The sequence below is a fragment of the Vitis riparia genome, chromosome 1, assembly GCF_004353265.1.
Source record: "Vitis riparia cultivar Riparia Gloire de Montpellier isolate 1030 chromosome 1, EGFV_Vit.rip_1.0, whole genome shotgun sequence".
In the NCBI taxonomy this organism is placed as follows: domain Eukaryota; kingdom Viridiplantae; phylum Streptophyta; class Magnoliopsida; order Vitales; family Vitaceae; genus Vitis; species Vitis riparia.
Genome location: NC_048431.1, coordinates 11336680 through 11359468, shown reverse-complemented (window position 1 = coordinate 11359468; position 22789 = coordinate 11336680). Strand labels below are relative to the sequence as shown.

Here is a 22789-nt window from a genome sequence, read left to right as displayed (position 1 = left end):
TTCCAGAAAATAGGAACAAAAGAAAATGTTAAAATATGTTTCAAATTTATACTTTGTTAATTAAATTCGTCCATTTTTTAAGCATTATTTTCTAGACTTATGTTGAATTGCGATTGGATTTGAATTGGTCAGTATGATGTGATTGTATGTAATAAATTTGAGTCCTATAGATTTTTCAATTTACTATTTTCAAAATTCCATAAACTTTATTAAATGTATGACTAAAATTCTGGTTACTCTGAAAAGTTGGTGGGGAATGGATTCATGTATTCTTTATTCAAAGAACACCAGATCTAATAATCCCAAGCGTTTCCAAATCAATCTTTCAATCTCATCTCAATTATTGCATGAACGCTAGAAGTTGGCAACCAAAATGATGAAATGCCCTCAGGTTGTGTCTGCCCAGGGGAATCAGAGAGAGAGAGACCACCTCCATCCTTTCTGATTCCTGGACCACCCCAAGCGCCCATTCCTAGTCATATAACGGACAATGAAGTAGCCATTTCCGGGCCCAAAATATACCTGTGAGTCTGTGGTGGTGGGCGGAGGGGTTCAGCAAATTATCTTAAAATTTAAACTACTCTTAAGACAGATTTCGACTGTCAACACGTCCTATTAAGAGAGCCAAGAGGTTCACGTTGAAGCTTTTTTTTACTATAAATGTTCGATAATTATTTAAATAGTCGATTCATAATTGATTTTTTTTTGCCCTAAATTTGAATTTGAATTTGAATTCGAATCGAGATCCTTGATGCTTCCAATTCAGGGTGTAGGGTGGGGAGATTATTCTCCTACAATTGGGAAATGGCCTCTTATTTTTTATCTTCTTGGTTGAAAAAAAGGTGGGTGGACTAGAAAATACAGTGGGGGGTGTTTTTTCCAACACGAGTGGGAGAATGTGAGAGGGGCATCCCAAAGTCCCAAGTTTCACGCAAAAGGGAGAAGGGAAAGAGAGGGAAACTCACCCCTTAAGGGCGCAGTGCAGTTTTTGAGGCAGCACAACGTACGAGTGATGTAAATTGCAAAAGCAGCCCCCCAATTAATAAAGTTAAAGAGGTCGATATTTCCTCCACACCCACACCCGCCTTATCTCTCTCTTTCTCTACCCCGATTTTGGCTTCACCCTCCCCTTCTCTTCACGTGACCTCTCTGTCTCTCCCAAGCCTCAACGTGCTGCTTCAGCAGCCTAGACACACACCCAGTCCTACTAGCTCAGATTCAGATCCCCTTTTTCATGACTACTGTAGCTGCCGCTCCTCCGTGCCTCCACCGCATTGCTTCCGCCGCTCTCTTCTTCTCGCTTCTCCTGCTCCTCTCCTTTGCTCCTGCACTTGAGGCATGTTCTTCACGCCCGGGGACTTCCGGATCTTCCTGTCCACCCTTCACTTCTACTCCTTCTTTCCCATTTTCTTCAACCCCAGGTTGTGGTCATCCCTCTTTCCAGATTAGGTGCTCTTTTCCCCACTCCATCATCTCCATTAACAATCTCTCATTTGCTCTCGTTCAGTACCAACCCAACTCATCCTCTCTCAATCTCGCTCCTCAACCCCTCATTCCAGCCACCGCTCATCGGAATTGCTCCTTGCCTCAGCTGCTCTCTATTCCCAATCGCTCCATCAACCTCTCCGGCTCCCCATTTCGAGTCTCCGACGCCTCCTGTTCTCGCCTCTCCCTTCTCCGTCCTTGCCCCCCTCCAAATCTGCCCAACTGCAGCCGTTGTTCTTGGGAATGTCGGCTCATCAAGAACCCACTTCAACTGCTACATGACTGTGGATCTACCCATGCTACGCTTTCAGAACAGGGTTGCCAACCAGACGTTTTGGGGTTTCTTGACAGGTTCCTGAAATGGGGGATCCAGGTCGAGTGGGATGAAGATCAAGATGCCTACTTCACCAACTGCAAGGAATGCCAAGCCAAGAATGGAGTTTGTGGCTTCAATTCATCCGACCCCAGACAGCCCTTCATATGCTTTCACTTGAAAAATCAAATTTCGCCACCATGGATTCGTCAGGATAGCCCTAATCGAATCGCTATCTTGTGCTCTATCTTCGTGTTGACTTGTGTGTTTCTTGCCATTGCGGTAGCTACCGCTATCTTGCGTTCAAAAAAACTAAACTCAGCCGCGGAACAAGATCCAACCACACTCTTCCTCCACCGCCACCGCTCCGCTAGTCTCCTTCCACCCGTATTCACGTACGAAGAGCTAGATACTTCAACCAATCGCTTCGACTCCAAGCGCAAAATCGGCGATGGTGGGTTCGGTTCTGTCTACTTGGGTCAGCTCTGTGATGGCCGTATCGTCGCCGTTAAACACCTCCACCAACACCACCCAGCGGCCGCCGCTGGGCGAGCCTTCTCCACGAAATCCTTCTGCAACGAGATCTTGATACTGTCGTCAATTGATCACCCCAATCTAGTGAAGCTCCACGGCTACTGCAGCGACCCAAGAGGGCTTCTTCTCGTCTACGATTACGTCCCAAACGGGACACTCGCCGACCACCTCCATGGCCCAAAGAGCTTATACCGCAAAGCCTCGTTAACATGGCAAGTCAGAATTGATATAGCGTTACAAACAGCCATGGCCATCGAGTACCTCCATTTCTCAGTCGAACCAGCCATTGTTCACAGAGACATTACCTCATCAAACATCTTTGTAGAAAGAGACATGAGAATCAAAGTAGGAGATTTCGGACTGTCTAGGCTTCTGGTATTCCCAGAAGCGACGTCATCCTCTTCCTCTGGGTACGTCTGGACTGGGCCTCAAGGCACTCCGGGCTACTTGGACCCAGACTACCACCGGTCCTTCCGCTTGACGGAGAAGAGCGATGTGTACAGCTTAGGAGTGGTGTTGCTGGAGCTGATATCTGGAATGAAGGCAGTGGACCACACCAGAGACAAGAGAGACATGACGTTGGGTGATCTGATGGTGTCCAAGATCCAGATGGGTCTGCTCCACCAGGTGGTGGACCCAGTTCTATTGCTCGACACAGACGCCATGAACGGTGTCGATGCAGTGGCGGAGCTTGCGTTCCGGTGCGTGCAGACGGAAAAGGACGACCGGCCGGATTCCAAGGAGGTGGTGGCAGAGCTGAAACGGATCAGGAATCGTACACGTATCCAACGCGGGTCCACTCAGGATGCAGATGAGAATGTTTAAGAAGTTATGAGACGTGGGATTGGTGGGTTGACTATGACCAACGGGTGTTACTGAGACGTAGATGATGCAAAAAGGGGGGAATGTAAATACATCTAACGGCTATAAATACTCAAAGGTCATACCAAACCAACTTCTCTCTAGGTCGTTGGTGTGGAGTATCCAGAATATAATAGCACGTGTTGTTGTCTTTTTGTAGCACGTGTGGTGTGATGTTGTTGTGACTTCCAGCAGTAGACAAGATTCAAAGATTACGTGCATCCATAAGTAATTATCTTGAGTTTCAAAGTTTACACTCAATTCTCACTAAATTTTTGTACAAGTGTCTCAATTTTCCTGGGTAGAGCTGGTCCGGTTCCAAAAACCATTCTCCCTTGTGTTTTGTTTGGTTAAAAATGGGACTTGCGTAAGTAGGTCAGGTGGCACCTTCGTCAAGATCAAAACAACACCACCATGCCTCATTGTCTCTACATAGGATTCCATTTCTCAGGCTGGTGTTTATTTGTTAACAAATAGAAAATAAAGTCAAAATGAAATAGAGAGGCGTGGGGACCCTTCATTCCCTTATCATTTATGGCATTATATGCCTTTCAACGGTTGTAGAAATTTCCAAGGATGTCAGATGCATGGGTCCACTTTTTCAAATCAGGTCTTGGCCAAATACGAAGCACTTAATCAAATCAGGTCTTAACTTAAACACATGATTTGGCATTAACTAAAACCAGAATTCATGCAAATAATCCATCAAAACATCTTGCTGTTTTTCTTTTGGGGGATCGTCTTCATCTGCCAATTATATAAACAAGGGAAATACATCTGGCACCAGCCATACCCCGCATCATTAAGTGTCATGAATTTCAGTTTCTAATTATGTATAGTTCACAAGCCAACAACCAGATCAGAGAAATTATTTTTTTTCATCATTACTTACATCGACAAATCCTTTAGCTTCCAAGCACCCTTTATTTTATTTTCTTAATACAATCATTCATACTTTGTTCCCCCATGTGCCACAAAGTACGAATTAACGAGGGTGTGTTCCCAATAGTGATATTGAAGTTTCATAACCATCCACCAAGAAGGTGTCTGCATCAAAATATCAACAAGGAGGGAGGGTTGAGGTTACTTTCAGATAGTTACTGAGAACTAAAGTCTACACAAATGTCACGGAATTAGGTTTGTTGTAGTAATCGACAAGTCAAGTCACCTCAATTGGTAAAACCAGCCTTGCCACAAACCAAACTAGTTATACTAAACAAAGGATCTCTAAAGTGAACCGATGGATGATGGGTTCCTAGCAGGATAGGAGATGAGCCACAAAAACAATAAGGAGTCAAGGCCCAAAGATGGAGTAGAATGGACTAGGAGGAGAGTTGGGGAGAGGAAGTGATATTAGTCCCTAATTGGGGATGAAGCATCAAGGAGCACTCTAGAGGGACCTTTGGAGATGGGCTCCAAGGGTTCTTAAACTAATGATAGTTTTAATTATTTTTTATTATCTTATTTATAAATGAAGCTTTGGACTGTTTATACAGAAGCCTAAGGTTGAATCTTATTGGTTAGTGAGACACAACCAATGAGAGACTTCTAAGTACTTGTATCAACTAACTTTTGTATAAACATTCTTATTCTTGTGATGCATATGACCTTCGGTAGCAGAGGGTCCCTTAGTGATGACATGACCCCTCCTATCAGGCTAATTGAAATGACTCCGATGCATGCACAAGCTAACTCGACCCCAAACTTCATCCACTAAATCAAGATGTGGACCCACGTTTTTCAAGTAAGTCCCCATTCAATGGTAAGACTTGTTTTTTATTTATTTGGTGAAAAATATGATTTTTAGAAAAGATTTAGAGTCGTCACTTATTTTTGTTTTATTTTGAAGGGAAAAAAAATAAGAAAGAAAACTCTAAGTGTAACTTCTTATTTAGAAAAGACAGTTTATAGAAAACCAAAGTCAGATTCAGAGGTCAGATTACTTATTAGGAAGATACGACGAAAGTCCGAAGCATCCCTCTAAGTCCCAAAAAATGGGTCTCTACTAAATAAGGTGAGACAAATATAACAATTAATAAGGAAATTAATGGATACCAATGAAATGATCAAATAATAAAAAAAATTGAACATGAGAATGAATAAATAAATAAAGTAAGAATAGGAGCGTACCTTAACAACAAATAAGAATGTGTTGTTATGAAAACAAGGTTAACTCATAATGATAAATGTAAAATATTTCACACAAAACTGGTCAAAATCAAACAATATCAATCATGCATTTCACTTGAATTATTTTCAAAGAAAATATTATGGATGTTGGGCTCCCACCAAAGCCCAAATTACTTTTGCATGAATTGGTTCAATGAGTTTCATTATTTGAAATTATGAAAAAATCATTCATACTTATTAAAGATTGAGAAAAACGGAAAATTATTTGAAGATCAACAAAATTTATGAAAGTGTTTACCTAAAGGAAAATGTAGTAAGTTTATTTAAAATGAGGTTTTTGGTGACTCTAAACCCTAAGGAAGGAAGAAGAAAAGAAAAGACTTAAAATGATTTGAAAACCGAAGTGAAATTAAAATTATTTGAAAAAAAAAACTAGGGTTTTGAAAATTGAAATCTTGAAAATTAAATTTAAAAATTGGAATTTTGAAAATTAAATTTGAGGATTGGAATTTTGAAAAATTATTTGAGAATTGAATTTTTAAAAATTAAATTTGAAAATTGGAATTTTGGAAAATTATTTGAAAATTGAAGTTTTGAAAATTGGAATTTTGAAGAATTATTTGAGAATGGAAGTTTTGAAAATTAAATTTGAAAGAAACTTGAGTTTTGAAAATTATTTGAGAATGAATTTTTTTAAAATTAAATTTGAAAATTGGAATTTTGGAAAATTATTTGAAAATGGAAGTTTTGAAAATTGGAATTTTGAAGAATTATTTAAAAATTGGAGTTTTAAAAAAATTATTTGAAAATTGGAATTTTGGAAAATTATTTGAAAATGGGAGTTTTGAAAATTAAATTTAAGAATTGGAATTTTGAAAAATTATTCGAAAATTGAAGTTTTGAAAATTAAATTTGAAAATTGATATTTTGAAAAATTATTTGAGAATTGATTTTTTAAAAATTAAATTTGATTTTGAATTTTGGAAAATTATTTGAAAATGGAAGTTTTGAAAATTAAATTTGAAAATTGGAATTTTGAAGAATTATTTGAGAATGGAAGTTTTGAAAATTAAATTTGAAAGAAACTAAAGTTTTGAAAATCATTTGAGAATTGAATTTTTTTAAATTAAATTTAAAAATTGGAGTTTTGAAAAATTATTTGAAAATGGAAGTTTTGAAAATTAGAGTTTTAAAAATTATTTGAAAGTTGAAATTTTGAAAATTGGAGTTTTGAAAAGTATTTGAAAATCGGAGTTTTAAAAATTATTTGAAAATTGAATTTTTGAAAATTTAATTTTGACATATGAGGATGAAGAATAAAAAGGATGGGATGTAGCTGTTGGGATTGCATGCCAAAGGTGGGCATGAGTGTGGGCTAGGGTGCAAAGGTGGCTACTTTGTTGATGTAATAAGCAGTTACAAACCCAATAATAAGCCTAGCTCAAAGACCAACACCCACACACAAGAACAATTGCCAATTCTTCATAATTTTCTAAGACCCAAAAAGTGAAGATTGTGAAGGATGATGGAAGGGCAACCCAACTGACAATTGCAACTCCCACAGTCAAGAACAGTGGAGATGATAATCCATTTCTTTAATGCTGGTTTGATTTCCTTGACAGCCTTGATCTCAAAGAAATCCATTGCAAAGAGAGTGGTGATCAAACAAACAAGAATACCCATGGAACTGACAAGCAGGGGATATCACATAGCAGTGAAATCATGATTGATACCAAATGATGAGATGAAAGCAACAACAAGAGCAGTACAGGATGACTCAGCATAGAGCCACAAAAATAAGATCCCATTCCAGTAATATCCTCAACTTTATCACCAACATTGTTTGCTATCACAACTGGATTTCTTGGATCATCTTTAGGAATGTTCCTCTCAACCTTTCCCACAAGATCAACACCAACATTAGCAACCTTTGCGTAGATTCCACCACCAACTCTATCAAAGAGAGCCATGGAAGATCTACCAAGTCCATAACCAGTAACAGCCTCAGAAAGGCCTTCCTAGTCATCACTATAGTAGAGCATGAAGAGATTAATAGCAATGTATAGCACCAAAAGACCGTTTGCAACAAGTAGAAAACCCATGACAACACCAGACCTGAATGCAGAAATGGATGCCTTCCCAACACCCTCAAACATCAAACGACAACAAACAAATAAAATGGAACAGTGAAAAAAAAAAAAAAAAGCAAAGGAAAACGACACCAACCAAAACAAAATGCATAGATTCAAGAAAAAAATCATACAAACCACATTAGATAGCGATCCAAGGAGGGGAAAACAACAAATACCCAGAAGCGATTACCAGTTTTTATCATCTAGGTCGCAATTGACACTGAAATAAAGGTGGTTTTGGTGATGAATTTCAATTGCATACTATTTTGAAATCATCTCATTTGGATTTTGGGTATTTTTCTGTGAAGGAGTTGGTGAGGCATGCAAAGATGGAGGATTGTATACGGTTACGTGTAGCGTAGATACATACAGGTACGGTGGCCTCACACCATTAAAGCTGGAGAAGAAGAGATGCTATAGTAGTCCCTGATAGGTCTCCCCTTGAGCCCAACTTCCAACTCCCTTTCTCAAGCTCTCTCCAAAAAGTCTCCACCCCGCCTCCCTCTGGCTCTCTGTTTTTGCTCTAAAAATCTCCTCTTTTCCTCATTGGTAGTCCTCTGTTTTTTCTTTTTTTTGCTTCACTCCCCAAGCCTTCACCCACTCTACTTCTTCCCTCAACGTTCTCTACCAGTTTTATTGCTCCTTGCTCAAAGGTGTCTCCATTCTAACCACCACCATGGCAAGGTGGTAATGTCTTTGTCACATGTCTCAACAGCTTGCTCACCCTTGGAAGCCGTCCCCCACTCCTGAAAATGAAATGCCCTGCTCACTCTAAAAGACCAAACTCTCCCGATCCAAAGAGGGGTCTACACAAGACCTTCAACATATATTAAGACTCGATGATGGGAGGACTAAGTTAGCATTGAGGTGTATTAGGTCCATGCAGGAGCTATTAAGCGCAAATCTTTAAATGGGCAATCGTAATAGAGTTAAGGTGTTATACCCTAAGTGGGACATTTTCTAGGTATTGTGGAGATAAAGTGAAGAGACCATGAAATGATACAAATTTGAAGAAGATGCCCCCAATTTTCATAAAATGAGAGGGGTGTGTCGATAACACCTATATGAAAGGTGAGGTTAACACCACCTACTAGGAGTAAGTCAATGTCAATCTTGCATGATAGATCAAGTCAACACCACTTTATGGGAATTCAAATTGACTAACCTTGTAAGACCACTTCTACACACTTAAAGATTTCATTCCTCTTCTCATGCAGACTAAACAATAATATCTTACATAAAAAATATCTTCCCAATTGGAAGGTGATGGTACACTTCCTGAACATTTGGCATAGGCAGACATCCACTAAGGTAGGGGTTGGTGTCCATGGCAAGTGTGCCTTTAGCCTAACATAGGGACCATTGACTCAACCTTTACTCTCTATAAGTATATAAAGTTAATACATAATAGCCTTGGTCATTAAAAACTAGAGACAAGGCTACTACAATTAGTAGTAAGCCATGCTGTTGTCCTCGAGATTTGATCTAAATGTGCTTTGATGATTCTAATACTTATATTAGACTAGTTGATTATTTTTGAAACTTAAACAACTTAGTTTCTATTAAGATAAAATTATTGAACTAAACTAAAACAAAGATATTTAATCATAATAAAAAGAAACTAACAAAAGAAAAGGTTTTCTTTGTTGTGGGAGAATGTTAAATTTCACACAAATTATCCTAAAAGTTAAAGTCGTGGTTGGTAATTACGATTTTGATAACTTTTAAAAATTCAAAATCATAGTCATCAACTACGGTTTTATGACGTAAAGGTCTATGTGACGGTGATACAAGATTAGGCATTATTTTGAAATCATGTTTACTTTATCATTTTTTTTTAAAGTCCTTTTTTTTGGTCAATACTCCCTTGCTTTTTCCATTATCCGGCAATAGGCCAAAGAGAAGAAAATGCAAACTCACAAGATTAAAGGGAGCACCTTTGAATCCCATTGGTCCACCATGGGGCAAAGGACTCTGCATCAGCAGATCTTGAACCCTTATTCTCCTCCTATAATGGAGCCTGAAAAATCAACAAGGTTCTGAAACACCAAACATAGATAACCAAGTTATTCAATACCTACCACAAGGAAGCAAATTTTTAAATGTTTATTTACATATTTATTCATTTCTAGAACATAAAATAAGGTGTTTTTTTTATTTTTAAATTTTTATTGAAAGTAATTTACTTTCACAATTTAGTTCATTTGCCTTTCTTCTTCTTTTCTTTTTTTTTTTTTACTTATTTTTTAATTTTTTTATTGAATAAAAAAAGCTAAATTATTTGACTTTTTTTTTAAAAAATGTTGAGGGAATTTGATAGTTTTTCTTTACTTTTTAATACTTAATAAATATAAAAATATTAAAAAGTCAAACAACTTATTATTTAACATTATTAAACATTATTTAGTTTTAATTTCTATTTAAGTAAAAAAAACACATACCACCTAAATATAGAGAGGAAATGCGCTCATGTCAAATTACATATTTATTGATTATGATACATCACCAGAAATGTGCTAAATATTCGATTTAAACTATATGATGACATGCCCGAGATCAGGGGAGCAACAGTTCACCCTCATTAAGCACTAGGGCTGGCAGAGCAAAAAATGTCAGCCCGGTCGATTCATGCCAGCTATTTGAAATATGAAGTCTCCAAAGCCATAGCTTTCTCGCCTGCAACCCTCGCTTCCTGCTTGCCAGTCATGGAGTAACCTCTCTCCTGTACCAACAATGCAGATATATACATCCATTCATATCCATATATGATAATATTCAACCCTCCTACCCTCCTGCACAAAATTTATACCAGAGCAAAAAGGGCCATATGGCAGAGACATACCAACAGACGCCACAAGAAAGGGACTCCTTCCCTATTCTTAACCTGCTTTTCAATCACTTCAATTGCTGCAAGTGACTAATCGGAGTCAGAAATAAATCATCACAATGTTTTACTAAAACAAAAGGGTGAAATCATACCCTTCGTAGCTTGTCCCGTGCTCAGCAACATGCTGTACCAAAGTTCATTAAAAACATCAAGCTGTTCATCTGATGCCCCAATCATCTGGAATAAAGAAGTAAATTCATGTTTCTTTCCTGGAATAAATAATAATGTAGTCAGAATATAGACACCAACAATAGTGCTTGATGAAAATACCTTACAGTGATTGGCATTAAAATCTGGACCAAGCAATTCCAGTGCTCGTTTGTGGTTACCCCTACCATACTCGTATAGGGCTTCTGCAAGCTGGGTATGTATAAAATATGAAAATATGCCTCAAATTGCAAGAAAAAACAACCTTGAAATAGATCAGATTCCGAGTAACATTCTGTTTGAGATAACATTCTGTTTTTGGATTTAGCTTAAACTAAAGCTGCAGCTAAAGCCCAAGCCATAATTTTCAAAGAGTAATATTAGTATTGTAAAAGTTTCATTACATATAAGTCAACTTCCTGCATAAACCAAAATAGGGTTTAAGCTATAAGCTTTTTTAACAAAATTATCCAAACAAGTAGAAATGATCTTCTTAAGTTTGTAAAATGATCTTTGGCTTCTCAAAAACCAATCCAAGCAAGGCCTAAATAAGTTTTAAACTAACAATATTTAAGACATTATATACAATGGTACCATGAATTTGGTTTTTTGCTTTTTGTTTTGTTTTGCTTGTTTTCCTAAGAACAAAAAATATATCATACATATTGTGAAGTGTTATCAGATAATTTAACAACAATTCTCACCCAACTTAAGAATAAGCATTTTCATCTATTCTGGTTTTAACAAAGTTGTTTTGATGGAGTAAATATCTTAGTGGATCAGCAACTCAAGCTCGAATGTATTCAAGCAAGTTCAGCGCCAGCTCTAATATATCCAAACAAATTCAACTCCTATGGCCATCCATAGCGAGGGTCAGGTAGAGTTTTGTGATGCTGATTTATCAAGGGACCAACCAATAGGGAAGTGCATGAACTAATCAATAAAGACATGAATCAGTTGGGAACAAACCAGAATCCCTCTCTGCATGGTTTGTTGCTTCTTCATGCTCATCCTAGAAAGCCTGTAAAATGAAAACATCTACAGTAAACTAAATGTCAGGCTACAACTTATAGGAGAGAGGGAGAAAGATCCCTAACCTGGATTTCAAGCCCTGGAGTAAAGCCTCTGCTTTAACCAATTCTCCAGTGCTAGCCAAAGCCCATATTGTCAGCAAATCAAGGTGCCATTCTATATACCAGGTGGACTGAACATTGTAATGTGCATAAAAAAATCAAGAATGATTGGTTAAATCATGAAAAAGTAGAGGGTTTAAATAAATAAGATAGCATAGAAATTACATCACCCCAAAGCAGATTCAAATTGGGAAGAAGTACTCAGAATATATAAAAAAATTGATATGCAAGCACGAAAGGTGTGCAGGGCATCAACACTCTTAATTTTTGGCCTAAAATGAACATCCTTCTCTCACCAATAGCAATTTTTTTTCTCTTTCATTTTTTAAAAAAATTTCTCTTGAGTGATATTGATTGGCATGCCTTTTGGAATATTACATATTGCCTTACAAAAGCCTACATGCATGATATTGATCATGAAAGTTGGATCAAATAGGGAAGCCCTTTCTTCTTTTAGTCCAACATGGCCTGAGATGAAAGGGGTTATGACATAAAATGCTCCTCAGGATTCCAATTAGATTTTTGTTTCAAATCAGTGCAGGGACCAAATATCAGGCTGTTCAATAAAAACCCTGAATACCCTGTAAATGTGTAAGAATATTCAACATTCAAACATGATCTCAAAATGCCTATTTTCTATAAAGTAACAATAAAGAAGTAGAATCGTTGGTTCTGGCTGGAGAAACTCAACAAGTATGTATGAGAACCAGCTGTCTGAAACATCCTTTAAATTATAGAATTTTCATGCCTCAATTTCTAAACAGACATCAGATATTAGACATCTCATAATAAAGGCAATGTATCCTTACTTGATCTGTCAAACGGCTCACTAAGGTCTTCAGACGGTCCTCAAAGACAACAGCATGACCTCGCACATATACCCGCAATAACAATCCCAGAGCATTCAAGTACACCTGAATTCACAAGAAATTTAGGACTTACTACAATAAAATGGTCTATATTTACGAGACTATTGAACAATTTACCTCTGCAGATGCAGCGTCAGGTCTTTCCAACTCCTTCCAGATATAATCGTCATAAACCTCCAGGACTTTTCTGATTGAGGAATGACCTTCTAAGTAACAAAGAGAAACATGCCACCAGTTGTGTGTCAACCTGAAGTATAAATTTGTTTAGCCATCTTAATTGTAAAATAAACTTAATGGTAAAATCTTGCTTAAAGGACATAACAATCCATACATGAAAGATGAACACAAACTCCATGAGGATGAGCATTCTACCATGAACTCTACTGCTTCTTTGAAACGACACTCATATTGAAGAACATGGCACAACTGCACAGAAGTCCTACCGTTATAAGAATCAACTAAGGAGTGAAAATAATTTGGGTTCTTACAAATGAGAAAGGAACAAGGTTCCAGCTGCAACCAGTTATTAATATAACAACATAAATTTATGTTACTAACAACTTATATTTAGGCCATACATGAAACTTGGAGTCATATTTATATTAATAGTTGAACTTTTCCAAAAGATGATGATAATAACAAACTTTCTATGTTCATAGCATTAAAATATTTATGGGCACGTTGTTGTACCAGCAGAAGCTTTAATGGAAACATATTAGTTCAAGAACACAAAAGTAAAATAATCTACATAAAGGTACACAAGGTTTCAACGTGGTTTGGCTAATATGCCTACATCCATAGATGAAAGAGAATCATTCCATTAAGCCATAGGGAATATTATCAAGGACAGAAACTAGGTACAACTATTAGGTTTCTAAAACATCTCATTTTTTCCCACTCCTTGTACCTACGCTTTGAACCACGAGCCTCTCGCTCCACCAAGTGTCTCCTATTATTTCTCATATTCTATCCACCTCATATAGTCTTTACGAGTCCATCTCCATCTCATAACTTCCCCCCCTTATGATTTAGAGTATTTATGGAGATATTCCTAATAACTTTTCTTATTCTATAAAGAAATCTAATATTACAATAACATATCAACTTAAGAAATAGTTTGTGCAATATTCTTTACAAAAAGGAATCTATACTAATTAGGAATTTGGGACACTTTCCAATACATGTCATGTAACCAACAACTGTGCATCAACTTGAACCCAAAAACATATATTCTCTAGTATATGGTGAATGCATGCAAAGTTAAGTTAAAACATTGGTGAAAAGAATAAGTTGAAGTATAAAGAGACAAATAAGTATATCTTATGCAGATATAATAGTTTTTACTCACAGCATGTTGTGACCAGCAATCTTGCTTGTTGATCTCAAATCCCCTTTTTGCAGCTTTTTCAGCATCTTCCATTTGACCACACTCTAATAAACTAAAGGCAAGCATGCCATAAATGTAATTTTCATTCTGGTTTTCATGTAGAACCTGTTAAATACATAAATGATAAAGTACCTAATCAACATGAAATAGATGGAGAATCAGTTAAAACATAAGATATGTATCACATGTATTCCTGTATTAGTAAAAGAACCATAAATTTTCGGAAAGAAATTATTAGCAAAATGCAGCATGGTTTAATAATGATGTTTCCACTGAATAAAATAAATAAATAAATACATTTATTTTATTTTGTGTAGAATGGAACCTGTTGAACAAGATTGAAAGATAGATCAGGTCGACCCATGTAAAAGCAAAACACTTGAGCCCTCTTTAAAGATACCAGATCTCTTGGAAAATCTTTTAATAACTGCAAAGGAGTATGAATTTGCATAAGAATGGCTGAGTTATGCACATCACAGGTAGGGAGTAAAACTCAAGTTAAATTCTTTATGATAAAATCACTCTATCATGGTACAACCAATAGCAACAGTCTCTTCAATTCATGAAATGCAACCATCAAGCTCTCAATATTCATTGCTTTTCAAACTATAAACAGAAGACAATTTTCTAACATTAAGCCAATTCAACCATCTTTGAGCAATCATGATATTTTCACATGGATAATATACTTCTATTTGGGGGCTTACAATCAGGTAATGTGCTGTTACTGGTACATGGAAAAGAGTAGTTAATACATCTTGATATATGTAATATTCAGCAATCAGAGGATTGTAGCAAGATTAGAGTAGTTAATACATAACATAATAAGATATAAGGGATGTGACTACTCATATCATGCATATCTAAGCATACACTTATATGAACCTCGTTCTTTTAGGCCATGTTTGAAACATTGGAATAGAGAATGAGAAATCAATTCCATTCCCATTTATTAATGTGTTGGGATTGTTTTTCCAGAATGGAAATAGGAATTCATTGTCATAGAAACCCAATCTCACACTCACTAGAATTTTGATTCTTGTCATTTACATTGTATTGTTATTCACCTCCCTTCCTATTCCCCACCTCCTTTCCTATCCTTTTTCCATTCCTATTCCCATGCATCAAACGTCACTCTTATAGTGAATTCAGTTGACACATCCTTTTGTGGAAAAATTCAAAAGTTAAGACAGATTTTTAGGGCAGAAATCGGGTGCTTGCTTAAAAAGCCATTGAGAATATTCCTTGCAAAATCATTCACTAAGATTGGTTTAATCCGATTTGAAAGGATTCCCTGTGGAATGTGCTGAACCGGTTTTGAAATGATATGAAGTCCTACCAGGCCAATTGAGCTTGGCTCCAATACTGAACAATCCAAAACAAAGAAATAAAAATTGATTGAAAATTGAAGAAATAAAGAAACCTTAGAGTGCAACTCCAGAGCAAGATCATCATCCCTGTCCTGGGAAATCAAACAGCTGACGGCATCGAAAACCGCTTTCTCATATGCGGAGGCTTGTTGCTGTGCATACATAAAAAAAAAAAAAAAAAATGAAATTAGAAAATTTAATCTTAAAAAAAAAAGGAGAAAGAAGAGAACTCACGAGGCGAGACTTGGCGGCCTGAATGTGGAGCGGAGCACGGGAAGGATCGTTGGAGCAGAGGAAATGAGCAGCCAATATGTTGGCTAATACGCAGTGTTGATCGCGAAGCGGCGCTTCCAGAATCACGGACCTCTCTCTCCCGTAAATCATCAACTTCAATTAGTTCCCAAAACACCAAACTGAGTTCAGAACTGGAAGGCAAGGATTCTGGAACTCTGAATTTTGAATATATATATATATAGAGAGAGAGAGAGGCCAAACCTGGTGGTAGTATGCGTTGATGGCAGAGATGCAAGCATCGGAGGAGGTGTTCACCTCATACCCCCATTTATCCACTTTCACTTCCTCCCCCATTGGCCTCTTCTCCTTTCTGTCAAGGTGCGAGAAAGTAGCGTAGAGAGGAGGTGCGAAGACGGATAAAAGTTCCAGATGTCTCTGTCTTGTCGTTGCTTCCCTGACAAGTTTTCGGAGTTTTGTTGACGAGTGTTCATTCACAATGGATGCGCCTACACGTATAGGCCCAATTCCTATGGGGAAACTTTGTAGGAGGATGAAGGCTACCAAGTGATATAAACAGAGTACAAATAAACGGGTCCAGATAAAAGTAATAGTGACATCGAAACTTATATTTCCGTATCACTTGATTGATACTGTTTTTTGTACTGGAGAATTGTGATTTATACCAACCCGAGTTTGATAATTAATAAAAAATCTTTCAAATATCTATAATTAAAACCTACTCCCTTCATTTTATTTAATCATTTTTTTATTGTTCTTTTAAGCTCTTTTAAAAATAATGAACTCTATTTTTAAATCATAAATAAACAAAAATTATATTAATGATTTAAAAACTATTTTTGAAAATGCTTTAAAAAAAATTAAATGAATAAAAATTATCTTTTACATTTTAGAAGTAAATATTTTAATGATTAAAACACTATTTAAAATAAATGTATTTATTTTTCTTTTATACTAAAAAATATTTTAAAGTTTAATTTTTTTTTTACTATTATAAAATAAAAAAAACATTATTTTCTTTAATCTTCTTCCTTCTTAATTTAAATAATTTTTTGAACATAGATTTTTTTTTTTTTGTGATAAGTTATATGAAATGTTACAAATTTGTTTATTAAGAAAAAAAATTAAATTTGTTTTTTAATGATTTAAATTAATTGAAAATTTATTGAAATAAGGAAAAAAAAAAAAAAGAGAAAGAAGATGAATGAAGACTTTTTATTTAAATATCCAATTAAAATGTTTTCGTATTTAGAAATGAATTATATCAATACATATTATAAGAGATTGATTTTTTTTTTTTAGATAAAAGGGTTGAATGATATATTTACTCATTTTAAATGAAAATAAGTAGTTAAAAATTATATAGATTATGTTTGAGTTTGGTTTATAAATATTTTTTTGTTTTAGTTTTTAATTTTTAATTTTTAAAAATAATTTTTATTTTCTATATTATCTCTTTTTGAAAATATGTTTAATTAAAAAATGAAAATTATTTTTAAAAATGAAAATTGAATACCTTGTTTAATACTATTTTTTTGTATGAAAATAATAAAAAGAATTAAATTTCATTTATTGATTATTTTTTTTATTTTTTTATTAGTTATTTTAATAATAAAATAAAAAATATAATATGTTCACAATTAAATAAAGGAATCAGTCAATTGTATATTTTTTCACAAAAATATGATGTGTTCGCAAAAAAATTGGATTTAAGTTTTTCACTCTTTTTATTAATCAAACTACTAAAATCATGTTTAATTTGTAACACTGTATAAGGGTATTCACTAATTGTTCAAGAGAAATGCACTAAATGTACAAGAAGTGTAAAAGATTTCAATCGATTCTGAACCACTCCTTTATTTTCCTTGTCACCCACAAATTGCGTACTTATATCATGTTCTTTATTTAGCTCTCACATAAAAATTCCGATACTTTCCACAATAATGATGTTTGATGAAAAAAAATTTAATCCTGATTCATCCACTTTTTTCTTAGCTAAACCATTAGAAATATGATTAACACACGTACATGGACACATTACTTAGGAGGAATATATTGCGTCATTGTACAATGATATTACACTAACTGTACAAGGGAAATGTACTAAATGTACAAAGGTATACAAGACTACTATTTGTGAAAGATTTTAATCAATTTTGAATCACGTCTTTATTTTCCTTGTTACCTATGGATCGTATATAAAATTTGCACTACTATACAAGGGTGTTACACTCACTATACAAGACAAATGTACTAATTATGTAAGATAAATATACTAATTGTACAAGAGGTGTACAAAACTACTCTCTATGCAAGATTTCAATCAATTCTGAACCATTTTTTTCTTGTCACCTAAGGATTAGACACTTCCCCCCACACATTCCTTCACCTAAAAATTGTTACAATTTGAATTTTTAAATTTCATCATCCAAAATTTGTAATTGTATATTTCGTTTGAGTAGTTTTAACAATATTTTTTTAAAGTACATTTACATCTCATCTAAAGGAAAATTAACTATAATATTTAGGTACTACATTTTTTGTGAAATCATGTATGAGGAAAAAAAAAAAGAAGAGAAAATTATGATATATTTGCTTGCCTTAATGACATTATGTTTTAATAATTTAAAGCATGTTAAGTTCAAATCTATTTCATATTTAAAAAGGAATTTTAATATTTTTCAAATTATTAAATTATAATATATTATTCAATTAAAAATTAATTATCACTATTAGTTAAAAGATGGTCATGTTAAAAAATAATATATTAAGACAATGTTTATATATTGTTCATAAAATAGAGAAAATATTCAAATAAGTGTCTCTAATTTTAAAGATATTTATATAAAAAATAACTTATATACATTAGATAAAAAAGAATAATAATATTTTTTAAGGTGTTTAAGAAATATTTATTATATATTTTGTAAGTTTGAAAAAAATAATTTATGAGGTGTTTAAAAAATATTTACTTAAAAAATGTAGTAATAATCATTTTTAACCATTGATTTCCAATATACAATTTATTTTAGGCATGGTTTGAGAGAAAAATAATTGGTGGAAATAGTGACACCTCCCTAATTAGGAATTAATTTACATGGTCTCACCGATTCCGATTAATATGTGAGAAAAAGGTAAGGTGAATGAAGAGAGAGAAAGTGAAAGAGAGAATGAGAGAGAAGTGGAAACCCATTGTTTTTTTTTTTTTTTTTTTATTATTATTATTGATAGCTAAGAGCATTTTAGAAAATTTTGAAAGGTATTTCACTCTTGGACTCAAATAGAAATGAATTATTTAGGTGTTCTACAATACTTTTTGGGTATTGAGGTAGCCTCTTTCTCCGAAAATTTATTCTCTCACAGTCTAAGTATACAATTGATATTCTTGATTGATCTCACCTTATTGATACTAAGACTATTGATAATCCCCTTGAGGTTAATGTTCGATATTCTTCTTCTAATAGTAACCCCTTGCCAAACCCTACTTTGTATTGTACCATTGTTGGTAGCTTGGTTTATCTCACCATTATACATTCGGATTACTCATGTTATTCACATTATTAGTCAGTTTGTTGCTTCTCCTACTATAGTTCATTGAGTTGTTGTTCTTTGTATTTTGCAGTATCTCTCGGGCACTATGAAAAACCGTTGTTTAGAAGGATAACACCTAGAAGAGGGTCAATGGGTGATTTTTTTAAAAAAAAAATTAAATAAGGAGTTGAATTCTTAACCCAATTTTAACCTACGAGATATCAAGGATAATCATTATAATCAAAATAAACAAATAAGTATGCAAGAGACACATAAATTTTTACATGAAAAAACCTCTACACTAAATATGGAGATAAAAAACCACGGGGTCTAAGATTTCAAATCTAAATCCGCTATATGAGATTAAGTTACACATATTTACTTGACCGCTTTACCTTAAAGACTTACTCTTCAAAACCTACAACTTGATCTATGCTCGCGACACAATAATATCCAATTGCTCCAACGAATACACCTTAACCTCACTGAAGGGATGCAGGTCTTCAAACAACTCAAGATTCAACACTTTGAATCCTTCTTAAGAGATTGGGAAGGGTAGGGCAAGCTAGGTTGAGTCTCTCTCAATGTATTCCCTAAAAAACACATTTAAATAGGGTATATATAGGGAAAAAACTAGTAGAATTAGAATCAATTTAGGAATTATATTTTACTAAAAACAATTTAGAAACTTAAGAGTTTTACAAGGATTTGGAAAGATTTTATATTTTAAATTCAAAAAAAATTGAAAAAGCTTTCTTTTTAAAATTCTTAATTTTAAATCCTCAATTTAAAATTCATTTTTTTTTATTATTTGTAAAGATTTTTCTTTTTAAATTCTCAATTAAAATTTCTTTTCAAATTAAAATTCTTAATTTAAAATTTCTTTCCAAATTATTTTTATTATTTGGAAAGATTTTTCCTTTTAAATTCTCAATTTAAAATTCTTTTCAAATTAATTAAGACATTTTAGTTACTATATTAGAATTATCCTCTTTCTTTTTTATGAGTAAAGGTAAATTATTATTTATTTCCTTTTATTAGGTCTATTTAAACTCTAATGATGTTGAACCTTTTTTCAAGAGTGTTCATAATAAGAAATCCTTGATATATATATATATATATATATATTGTCTCTTGAATCTTTTTGTAATTCACACCACATCTCAACTAATTAAATTGTATCATCACAGGTAACTTAGCAACATCCAAACCATTAATTTATATTAAATCCTCGAAACATAACCCACAAAGAATAAAAAACAAATGTACATATTTTATACTATGAAGGCTCAATCCCAACGCTTATAACTTCTTCTAACTATTCGCCAAACCCAAACAAACTTTTTAACGCATGAAAAACATCTATCAACAAGAAATAAAGCATGAAATTAAGCATTGTTCAAAATAAACCATATTGGTTTGATGTAAGAAAAACTCCCATCACAAAGGGAGGTAAAACAAACAAAGCCACTACAAGCATCAAAACAATTTTGGGAAAGGAATAGAGTTGAACAAAGGTGGGTTAGCCTTCATTGGTTCTTAAGACATATCCGTCTCATTCGTGGACAAATTCATGCTAATCTCCAAAACCCTGCCTTTACTCTTGACAAAAAAAGAACTAGTAGTTGAATAAATTGGAGGAACCTCATTTCTTGCATGGATTCATTTCTTGGCTTCAGTTGCACTCTAAAAAGCCCTAGCTATCGTATTCAAGCTTTGAGCCAATTCTTTATTTCTAGCATTTGATTGTCGGTAAGACTAAGAACTTGATATTCAATAGAATATTAGTTAATAGATTGTACAAGAAAAATGAAGAAAAAAAAAAAGAAATTCCTTTAGAAAAGTCTACCTCCAGATCGGACTTGGTTAGACCTTCACCTATGCTCAACAACAAGTCATCCACCAAAAACTAACTGGAAGATCCATCATATTTATTGCCTGAACCAATCTCGGGGTCGAAGGATTTGACACCCAACTTAAATGTGCTTCAGCCTAGCCCAAAACGTATCCCTCATTTTGATTTTGCTTATCCAGAGCTAAATGATCCTTGATCAACTGCTTGAATACTTTATCGTATAAATATTCTTTTTCTTTAGCCTAACTCTCCTGTAAATGAAGCAAATCAATCTCAGACAACACCTTGGCCTTCTTAGTATTTTCAAGAAAGTCACTTAACTCTTTCATCTTCTAATTCGTAGAAGTTAGACGAGATTCCCATTCTTCTAACTAATCTTTTAGTCATAAATTTTCTTGGTGTAAGTCAACTGATATGTTACATTTTGATTCTAGTTCAACCTTAGCTTGAGAAAGCTCATTTGAAAGGTTGTCCACTTTGGAAGACATGCTCTTGACTTGAGCCTTAAGTCTTATCTAATTAAGATGAGAAGAAGTAAGACAATGACAAACATCCAAGTTAAACTGTAAAACTTGTTAGAAGGAAACAAAAAAGCAACGGGAAAAACACCAGTAAAAAAGCATAGTGATACAGTGAACAAAGACAACCAACTTAAACTTGCTAGCATAATCCAATAGATTTATTCATCCTAATCGTGTTAGATAAGTCACATATAAATTTGGTATCCCTCGGGAGAGTTGATCGCCTTGCAACTATTAGAATTGATAAAATGGTATTTCATATTAATGAGAAAACAAAGTTTTACAACTTAAATAACCCTCTCTGTATCTAACTACTTCTAACAATGTGTAACTAACAGGTAAACAATGTAACTAATTTCATAACTAGATAACAATAACCTGTTATCTCTTCACAACCCTTATCAAACTAAGAATGGATAATTGTTCAACTCTTAGTTTGTTTTTTAACAACAAAAATAGAGTATTAGATAAAGCTTTGGCCAAATGTCCACAATCTAATTTTGTGATGAGATATGTCTAACATCCAACTCATTCTTCACAACTTTCTCACGCACAAAATATAGGTCAGCTCAATGTGTTTTGTGCGAGCATGTAGAATAGGATTTGTTGACATGAGTACAGTACTCAAATTATCACACCATAGTATTGGAACACGACCTTAAGGAATTTGTAATTATGTTAGCAAGGATTGTATCAGGTAATTTTTGCTGCCAAAGTAACTAGACTCTTATATTTAGCTTTGGTACTACTCCCTGAGACTGTGTTTTGCTTATTTGAATTCCAAGATATCAGATTTGAACCAAGATATACATAGAAGCCTGTTAGTTGATCTCCTATCATCCAGGTCTGAAGCCCACTTGATTACTACTCAAAAAGTGCTATTTGATAGCTTGTAATTAACTCTTTTAAACACTTTTGAGTAGTAGTTATTACCTTTTAACTCAATTAACATATTAAGGTCCTTTGCAATAATTTCTAATCAAATTGTGTAAGTTTTGGTGTTTTTGATAGTAATTTGATCATCAAAGCAATCTAAGATTGAGGAGAGTTCTTTGAAATCCATGGCAAAGCAATGGGAAGCCTAGTAACATGAAGAACCAAAGATTTGAAGCTTTATAGACCTTTTCCAAAAGCAAATCATGAATGCAAGGAGGGAAAGCAAAGAGAGAAATCTAACATGAAGAATTCAAGAGGACAACAACTGTTGAACACTTTTGGACTACTTCCTGAAGCTTAATTTATGCATACTATATGTCGTTTCGAAGCTCGGGAAGTCATCAATCCAACGCTTCAAACGGTGTGCAATTCAGAGTTGAAATAAAGGAGTTAGAGCCATTGGAAGCCAATCACACCAAGTTGAAGACCAATTTCACGGGTTGCAA

At 34.2% G+C, this 22789-nt stretch overlaps 2 protein-coding genes and 1 pseudogene across 4 annotated transcripts; 1 reads left to right on the top strand and 2 right to left on the bottom strand.

Annotated features, from left to right (window-relative positions):
* Positions 1-868: 868 nt before the first annotated feature.
* On the top strand, positions 869-3471 carry LOC117923793 (LEAF RUST 10 DISEASE-RESISTANCE LOCUS RECEPTOR-LIKE PROTEIN KINASE-like 1.5). Its single transcript, XM_034842247.1, has one exon. It carries the CDS (start codon positions 1235-1237, stop codon positions 3155-3157), a length of 1923 nt encoding a protein of 640 aa, XP_034698138.1. The 5' UTR covers positions 869-1234; the 3' UTR covers positions 3158-3471.
* Positions 3472-6805: 3334 nt separating this feature from the next.
* Positions 6806-7547, bottom strand: LOC117920161 (annotated as a pseudogene).
* Positions 7548-9880: 2333 nt separating this feature from the next.
* Positions 9881-15993, bottom strand: LOC117913829 (tetratricopeptide repeat protein 38). 3 transcript variants are annotated; one of them, XM_034828925.1, is made up of 14 exons: positions 15744-15991; positions 15483-15635; positions 15302-15400; positions 14204-14305; positions 13840-13983; positions 12823-12917; positions 12609-12738; positions 12432-12536; positions 11587-11693; positions 11459-11510; positions 10613-10702; positions 10435-10519; positions 10298-10362; positions 9881-10177 (listed from the first exon to the last, which is right to left on the bottom strand). In XM_034828925.1, exons 1-14 carry the CDS (start codon positions 15834-15836, stop codon positions 10091-10093), a joined length of 1407 nt encoding a protein of 468 aa, XP_034684816.1. In that variant the 5' UTR covers positions 15837-15991; the 3' UTR covers positions 9881-10090. The 3 variants fall into 3 exon arrangements, 2 of the variants coding, with proteins under 2 accessions (XP_034684816.1, XP_034684895.1); XM_034829004.1 differs by having other exon boundaries at positions 15483-15673; positions 15744-15835; XR_004651186.1 differs by lacking the exon at positions 9881-10177 and having other exon boundaries at positions 10618-10702; positions 15744-15993.
* Positions 15994-22789: the final 6796 nt, after the last annotated feature.